This window comes from Chiloscyllium plagiosum, unplaced genomic scaffold (assembly GCF_037043375.1).
Source record: "Chiloscyllium plagiosum isolate Xiang-an unplaced genomic scaffold, Cpla_swu_hap1 HiC_scaffold_1, whole genome shotgun sequence".
NCBI classification, from domain to species: domain Eukaryota; kingdom Metazoa; phylum Chordata; class Chondrichthyes; order Orectolobiformes; family Hemiscylliidae; genus Chiloscyllium; species Chiloscyllium plagiosum.
In genome coordinates this window covers 118,238,572-118,247,628 of record NW_028270139.1, presented here as the reverse complement: position 1 = coordinate 118,247,628, position 9,057 = coordinate 118,238,572, and the positions used below count along the sequence as shown (strand labels likewise).

At 38.7% G+C, this 9,057-nt stretch overlaps 1 protein-coding gene across 1 annotated transcript in view; it reads right to left on the bottom strand.

The window, feature by feature from the left end:
- Window positions 1–3,359: 3,359 nt before the first annotated feature.
- Window positions 3,360–9,057, bottom strand: part of dctn3 (dynactin 3 (p22)) — a 29,168-nt gene continuing 23,470 nt past the window's right edge. The window contains exons 4-7 of the mRNA XM_043683946.2: window positions 8,351–8,434; window positions 7,951–8,009; window positions 7,630–7,689; window positions 3,360–5,200 (exon numbers count right to left, since the gene is read on the bottom strand). Of these exons, the coding sequence (XP_043539881.1) occupies window positions 5,111–5,200; window positions 7,630–7,689; window positions 7,951–8,009; window positions 8,351–8,434 (293 nt within the window). The 3' untranslated portion in view covers window positions 3,360–5,110. The remainder of the gene's footprint in view (window positions 5,201–7,629; window positions 7,690–7,950; window positions 8,010–8,350; window positions 8,435–9,057) is intronic.

Below are 9,057 nucleotides of genomic sequence, written 5' to 3'. Positions count from 1 at the left end.
TGGCCCTATCTGAAGAAGTGCAGGGAAATCTTCTGATGTCCTGGCAAATATTAACTTAAATCAACACAATGAAAAAAAAGGAGAAAGTGAGGACTGCAGATGCTGGAGATCAGAGCTGAAAAATGTGTTGCTGGAAAAGCGCAGCAGGTCAGGCAGCATCCAAGGAGCAGGATTCCTGAAGAAGGGCTTATGCCCGAAATGTCGATTCTCCTGCTCCTTGGATGCTGCCTGACCTGCTGTGCTTTTCAGGCAACACATTTTTCAACCATGAGAAAAAAATCTAGTCACTCATTTGTCTTTTGTCACACTGTGCAGTACCTTTGGTTGATGATTTTGGCCAAATGACTGTAATTAAAGCCAATTTGAGTGAGTGCTTTGAGGCAGATAACCAAATGCTGTGCACTCCAAAATTGAAACCTAATCTTGCAATGTTATTTCAAAACTAATTTCAAAACTCGTTTAGTGAGCATTCTTGAATGAGAATTTTATTAGTTAATGCCACTTTAAAGTCAGACAGCTAATCAGAAGGGAACTAGACTGTTCTTCTGACAGTCAAACTGTTCAAATTGAAATAGGATTTTTCCACATAATCATGGAACTTTAGGTTTATAACATTTGGGAGTTCTAGGCATATTTTATTTAAAAAGAAAATCAATTCTCACAACTGCAGAGAAAAAAATAACTTGGGAATTGATGGCGCCTAAATCTCTGATGGCTGCTGTAAAAGTAAAAACATGCTAGGACATATTAGCAGAACAATTCAAGACAAAATTGCTCCTCAAATCAGGGCAGTCAGCTGAAATACATTGGTTCATTTGTAGATATTTTTAATCAACCTGTTCAGATATGTTATAACACATATCTGGAGCAATGATTTGGAGGTGCTGGTGTTGGATTGGGGTGTATAAAAATCACACATCAGGTATAGTCCAACAGATTTATTTGGAAGCACCAGCTTTCAGAGCGCTGTTCCTTCATTAGGTGGTTGCAGAGTATATGATCATAGGACAGAATTTATACCAAAAGTTACAATGTGATGTAACTGAAATTATATATTGAGAAAAACTTGGTATGTTTGTTAAGTCTCTCATCTTATAGAATGGGCATGTTGGTTTCAGTTCTTTCATATGTAAATCTCAGAACTTGCTTAAAAGTTACATTTGCAAGTAAACTTCAACAATAGGTGTCACGTTGGCCCAAATAATGCATTGAAGGTAAAAGATGCCCTGTGTGAAGCCATCTGTGCCCCAATGTTCAGATTGATTCTAATCAAAAAAATGGATTTACAGAATCTTACATAGATTCATAGTTTTTGAGCAAAATAAGATGTCGAAATTCACCCCACAAATGTATATGTACTTGCATGTGTGTGCGCACATGTGGGTGTGCAGCAGGCAGGCAGTTATGAGTGTCTGTGAGAGAGTGTATGTGTGTGTGAGTGTAAAGGGTTTTAAGTCTGAGAGGGTCTGCGCATGTGTGTGTGTGTGTGTGTGGTGCTGTGGGGGCACCTATAGTGTGACATAAACTCAAGGTCCTAGTTAAGGCCATCCCCATGGGTACTGAACTTGGCTATCAGCCTCTACTCGGCCACTTTGCGTTGTTGCCTGTCCTGAAGTCAACCTTGGAGGATGGTCACCCAAAGATCAGAGTCCGAATGTCACAGACTGCTGAAGTGTTCTCCGGCTGGGAGGGAATACGCCAGTCTGTTGATTGTTGTGTGGTGTCCATTCATCCATTGCCGTAGCTTCTGCTCAGTCTCACCAATGTACCATACATGAAAGCATCTTTGCTTGCAGTGTATGAAATAGACAATGTTGGCCGAGTTACATGAGTACCTGCCATGTACATAGTGGGTGGTTTCCCCACGTGTAATGGCGGTATCCGTGTCGACACTCTGACACATCTCGCAGCCTCTGCCGTGACAAGGTTGGATGGTGTTGTCCTGAAAGCCAGGCAGTTTGCTGCAACAATGATCTGTTTGCAGTGTAGTGGTTGTTTAAAGGCGAGAAGTGGAGGCTTAGGGAAAGTCGCACCAAGAGTCTAGGTTGTTTGACCTCCGACCTCTGGGTGACCACCCTCCAAGTCTGACTTCAGGACAGGCAAAAACACAAAGTGACTGAACAGAGGCTGATAGCCACATTCGGTACCCATGGGGTGGCCTCAACTGGGACCTTGGGTTCATGTCACACGACAGGTGACCCTACAGCACCACACACACACACACACACACACACACACAGACCCTCTCTCATATGCTCACACATTCCTATATGCACCCTTTTATACACTTATACCCCTTTACACTCTCACACATACACACACACAGGTTTGTGGGGTGAATTTGTACTTACAGAATTACATTTTATTTTGGTCAAAAACTGCATGAATCCATGCAAGGTTCTGTAAATCCCTTCTTTAGATTAGAATCAGTCTGACCATTGGGGCGTAGACAGCATCACACAGGGCACCTCACACTTTCAATGCATTAACAATAGGTGCCATGTTGGCCTAGTTAAAATTCATTTGAAAATGTAACTTTAAGAAAGTTCTGGGATTTATGTATGAAAGAACGGAAACCAACACGCCCATTCTAAAAGATGAGAGGCTTAACAAACAATCCAGGTCTTTCTCAATATATAATTTCAGTTACATCACATTGTAAACTTTTGCTATAGATTCTGTGCCCTACAATCTTATTCTCCACAACCACTTGATGAAGGAGCAGCACTCCAAAAGCTAGTGATTCCAAATAAACCAAGTATTGTGCGATTTTTAACTTTATATCTGGAGAAAGTGGGACTTGAAACCAAGCCCCCTGATTCAGAGGTAGGGACATGACCGCTATACATCCTGAGCCCCATGCTCGGTTCTCTTAAATACTGGACATGATCGAAACCTTGCAAAAGGTTCATTTGACAGCTAATAAACTGTTACACTGTTTAATAACCATCAATTACCACAACATAGCACATGGGAAATTTTTAAACTGTTGAATAGCAGAAATTTCAGATATTATAAAAGTTAACCTTAGTTGAGACACACAGGGAATGAGGCTGGAAGATACAATTATTACCTACACGGCACAGTCCTATATTAGACAGTGAAAGATCCGGGACTGTTGGAAGAAATTGTTGGCGCATGCAGCGTGTGGGTGCGCCACAAGTGTTCAGAAATTACCTCAGTGAATTCAAAAGTGGTCAATATAAAATCAGATGTTTCTCACTGTAGTCTCCTGCAACTTCCCTTCACAACGTTAAGGGAGGAACATTCCAGCTTAGCCCTGAACAGCAGACCCAGATTAACACATGAATGAGCTCATATCCTAGGTAAACCCACTATGAAAACTTCAGTCACTGCACTAAAGTTACCATTGCACTTTAATAAAAAATATTGTCAAGGAAGCAAGACAAAGTTGGCAGTTTTGTTACAATATAAATATTGACACGTGCCATTGCAGTTCACATATTACCAAAGATTTATTTGTTCAGATATGAGAAAACTTAGAAGCAGTGGCATTAAGAACATTGAACGAATAAAAAAAAGATGGTCGATATGGAAAAGAAACTCCACAACTTTAAAAAAAATATAGAATTACTTAAGATACCAGATGGTAGATGACTGACACCCCAATGTGGAAGGAAAAGATATTCAAGTAATATTTTATATTTTAATGGATGGAATAAGGGCAGAGGAAAGAAAAAAAATTAAGCAGGGAAAACAAAGCTGCTGCTAGATAAGTTCTGAGCCCAGACTGTTTTACTTCTCTTGGCTGAGGGGGAAATGGGATGAAAGCTTGGAAAGGTTATGCCTAGCCCAGATGCACGATAGCTCAATTGACTGGTTAGTCATCACCTGCCCCTTTCTGCATGTGTACATGTACATGTGCACAGCTCAGTGGATAACTCATGGTTTACTGCCTAGAATTCTTGTGATGACATTCCTGTGAAATGACACACTGCAATCCAGTTATTGTAGTGAATGGAATACTTCCATGACCACTAAGTTTTGGGACTTTAATATATGCATTTGATTTAGTTATTTAGATTTGGTTTATTTTAACAATATTACATGAGTCATATCTCCCTCACGAGCTTTTCATAGCTTTGTCCTCTTAATGGGAAACACCTGCTGCATCATCATAAAATTGGATTAGCTCCACCATTCCATTAGCTCAAATTAAAACAGAACCTGAACCAGGTCTGAGCTTGTTAACACTTAGATGGGAAACTGTCTGGGAATATCGGACACAGATGACTTTCAAACCTCTTTAAATTTAATCAAGAGTCCTTTCTTCAGGGGGAGGTGTCTTAATATTTCCTTGGGAGTGGGCAATAGCAAATTAATCTAATGGCTAATACAAAGGAAGAACCTTGCTTGGCATAACCAGGTGACTTTATTAGCTATTTTCGCTAATACCAATTTTTGCTCAAGACTTTAAGTGTATAATGTATTCTTTAAGCATATTGCTCAAACCAAACCATCCCCCTTTCATATTGTGCTCAGTGAACTCTTTTGGTATCTAGCCATAATTGGCAGGGATTGCACTGGAACTTATTAAATTCCTCCCCCCTCCCATAACATTGTATTTAGTTCTCAGACTGCAGATTAATTATCATAGTAGCCAACAAAACAGAAAAGGATTTAATATAACTATATACAATCCTCTTAACAAACTGTCGAATGAGATAGTAAACTGCAAAATATTCTATATTACAGAGGTTGCACAAAATAGTTTTGCATCATATTATACTAATACCCAATCTTTAAATGCTGTAAAAGGAAGGCAATCATTGGCAAATATGAATAAACCATTGCTTTTAAAATATGAATAATTACATTATATGGTTAGCTCAAGTTTTAAATATTAGAATGTAAACCTAGAAATGTGACACTCCAAATTAATAGGACATTCATCCTGCCACACTATAATACAATGCTAGTTCTCCAATTGCAAGACATTTTAATAGGAAATACATCCTAGAGAATATTTTCAAATAATAATATTTTCAGTATTACTAATTACATATACAATACTATATAGATAGCAAAAAGAATGGTTTGTTCCACTTCCACATAATATTTTGATCCACCCAGGGTATGTGATGTGATATCAGTCAGCGATTGGCTTCATTTGCTTTGCCGCTTCAAGCTTGGTTAGTAGTTCTTCCCACTGAACAAACTGCTTTGAGAGGAGTAGAATCTGAAGGTCATTGTCAAGATCAAACTATCTATAGGATCCTGAAAGGTCTCAAACTGTAAAATTTAAATATTTACTCCAAATGTAAATTAAATTCCATTCAATAAATCAAGTTGATTTTAAAAAGTTACTTATTCATGTGCTTCGGAAGCACAAAGTGTCAAAATGAGAAATATGTCAATAACAATTTCATGTTGAAGTTACCATGAGGGATGGATTCACTAAAAGCAACTGCTATAACACACTTAAAATGACATAGCCCACTTTTGGACCAAAGCTCAATGCATCTTTCATTTTGTCTCAAATCTGTTGACCCCTGTCAATGAGATTCTTGAAATATTAGCAGTTCAATTCCCTGCAGAAGTCCCTATTCTAACAAGAATATAAGAACTAGGATCAGGAGTAGGTAACTCAGCCCTTGAGTCTGCTCTGCCAGTTAACTTGATTATGGCTGATCTCATCTCAGCCTTAAATCCACTTTTCTGCCTGCTTTACATAACCCTTTAACCTGTTACTAATTAATAATAGCTCTGTAACCTCCTTAAGTGCCCCTGCATCCATTGCACTCTGGGGTAGTGAATTCCACAGTCTCACAACCCTTTGAGAGAAATAATTTTTCCTCAGCTGTTTTAAATCTGCTACCCCTTACTCTAAAACTATGATTTTCTGTTTTAGATTGGCTCACGAGGAAACATCCTTCTATGTTTACTTTACCAATTCCCTTTGCCATTGTGTTTCAAGTACACCTCGTCTTGTTCTTCTAAACTCCAAAACGTATAGGTCTAAACCACTCAATCTCTCTTATTAAGACAACCTTGAGAACCAATCTAGTGAAACTTCTCTGAACTGCCTCCAGTGCAACTACAGAACAATCTCGGTTATCCGAACATCAATTATCCGAATTCCGGATTATCTGAACAAGATCTCAAGATCCCATAAATGCTTCCTTTGCTTATGATCAGATCAGTTATCCGAACAAAATACTCCCCACCCATCTTGTTTGGATAATCGAGGTTGTTTTATACATTCTTCCTCAAATAAGGGGACCAAAATTATGTACAAAATTCCAGATGCGGTCTCACTAATGCTTATACAGTTGCAGTATTACTTCCCTACTTTTATACACTTCTCCTTTAGCAACAAAAGCCAAAATTCCAATTTGCCATAATTACCTGTTGTACCTGCAAAGCCGTTTTCTGCAAATCATGCATGAGACACCCACACCACTTTACACCAAAGCACCCTGACATTTCTATTTAAATAAGTTGCTTTTCTATTTCTCTGACCAAAATGGATAACTTCACACTTACCTATGTTAAACTCCATCTACCAAGTTTTAGCCAATGACCTATTCTATCCATATCTATTTGTAAATTTCTTATTACAACTTATCTCTAGAGTGTCACTTGCAAATTTGGCCATGGTAAATACTAGAAACCTTGTTAACAAAATCAATGAAATATATTTTTACAACCATCTAAAAATATATTTAATTGATGAGACGGTTTAAATTTCAAATCATCTAGATGTCATTTGGATTAGCTACAAGTGATGGTATTTAAACGAAAAAAAGGGTTTGGCGATGGAGGAGGCCCAGGACCTGCATGCATTGGTGGAGTAGGAGAGGGAGTTGAAATGTTTAGTCATGGGGTGTTGGGGTTGGTTGGTGCGGGTGCCCTAGACATGCTCTCTGAAACAATCCGCAACCCTTACCACCTGACTCCTGGAGGAAGAATGCCGCATATTCTGCCTTGGGGTCCTGCAACCACACAGGGTCAATGTGGTTTGCACTAGTTTCCTCATTTCCCCTCCGCCCACATTATCCCAGTCCCAAGCCTCCAACTTGGCACGGTCCTCTCTGACCTGTCCATCACCTTTCCCTTCTCCCCACTTTCATCTACCTATTGCATTCTCAGCTACCCTCGCTCCCACTCTCTTCTCCTTTCCTCCCCCCCCCCCCGCCACCCTCCCATTTTATCTCTCAGCACCCCGGAACACAAGCCTCAATTCTGATGAAGAGTTTATGCCCGAAAAGTCGATTCTCCTACTCCTCAGATGCTGCTTGACCTGTTGTGCTTTTCCAGCATCACACTCTCAACCCTGATCTCCAGCCCTCACTTTCTCCTCCCTGAATATTAAACATGACAAGATCAATCCATATTAGAACCCAAAAGTAATTCAAAATAGTGAAACAAGGAAGTGGATTCTGACTGCATTACAATCACAAGATTAAAAGACTCAAGTCAGGTCTGGGGCTAAACAGACCTCCCACCCACCCCTATATCCAGATGAGTTGCCCCTAAAGGAGGCAGCTGTGACTCTTTCAAACCACATAAAGAGGAGGTAATGTTACTGTGGTAAGTGAGAATTCTATAATCAAGTTAATCTGATAGACCATTACAAAAACCTGGATTATAGAAACCAAAGGATACCATTTTGTTATACTCATCCAGCATCTTGCTTACATCTTTTGTAATCGCATTACATTGATCCTGCAATAAAACATGAGAAAAAATTGACAGAAAGAGGATTACCAATGAAAACAAAATGATCAATAAAAATGATGAAAGGACTGGCAGATTTTATTTATTTTGTTGCATTTATTTCAAAAAAATAGAAAGAATTAAAACAACACATATAGAAAGAAAGCCTGTAGTATCACAAGTTTTACCACAATTGATCATTAACTGACGTTCATTCCATATAAGAAAATCAATTAGAGAAATACTAAATATTTGCAGTACATACAGTACCTGCTCCTGAATTTGAACCTGGGTCAATGCTTGCACCTTTGATGAATAGTTTGGAACAGCTGCAAGTACATAAGCAACAAATTGGATTTTTGCATTATATCCTTTAATCTCGAGAATTTGTCCCCACACATTCAAAGCAACGAGGTGGAAATGAGAGCAATTTGGGGGGGGAGAGAGAACTGGGCTAAGGGATAGAAGTGGGAAAAGACAAGGGCAGTTTTGGTTGTAACCAACCATTTCACATCCTTAATCCAATTTTAAGAGCAAACTTGTACCCAGAAGACAGTAAATTTGAAGAAAATGAGAACCATTGGCTGGATAAATAAGCAGTGCTATGATTAAAAAAACTGACAGGATTGAGTTAAGTGATACACTTTCTCAGGTAATTGCTTGCACTTACCTTTAATGTGTTCACTCTCAAGGTATGGTTGATGCTTTTTCACAGATTCTAAAAGGCGCACTTGAGAATGGATAAAATGTTCCTCTGTAATGCAAAGAAAACAGAGTTAATAAAAATAGTGTCTCTCAAATAATGCACACATATCCTGTTCTCAGAATTAAATGCAAAATAAATATTTTCATATTAAAAACTATTTCCTTAATCAAGACAGGAAATCAGTCATAATGGTCACTGAAACTGCAATGACAACAACAATTGTCAAATTGGTAATTTTGTTTAATGATCAGGTGAGAAACTGCAATACATTATGCCCTTGATAAGAGAGCTCTTTTGGTACAGTGGTAGTGACCCACCTCTGGGCCAGAAGGTTGGGGTTCAATCCCTATCTGCCCCAGACATGTCTCATAACGTGTTTGAATGGATTAATTAGAAATATCTACATCTGTACCCTTTATGTCGTGCACTCCTTTAGTAAAGGAGCATATGGTGTAGTCCTCAAAGCTGAGTTGGATTTGTAGCACTACTGTCACAATTAATTACTTACCAATTCACTCTCCTTCAATTTCACCAATTATCCTTTTCCAGATTCTAATAGCAGTCCAATGAATTCAAATTATTATTTAGCACTTTGACCACAAATAAAATGTCAGCAGACATCAACTATAGGATGCAAGAATGTCACTGAAACTCAGCCAGTTCCAGCCATA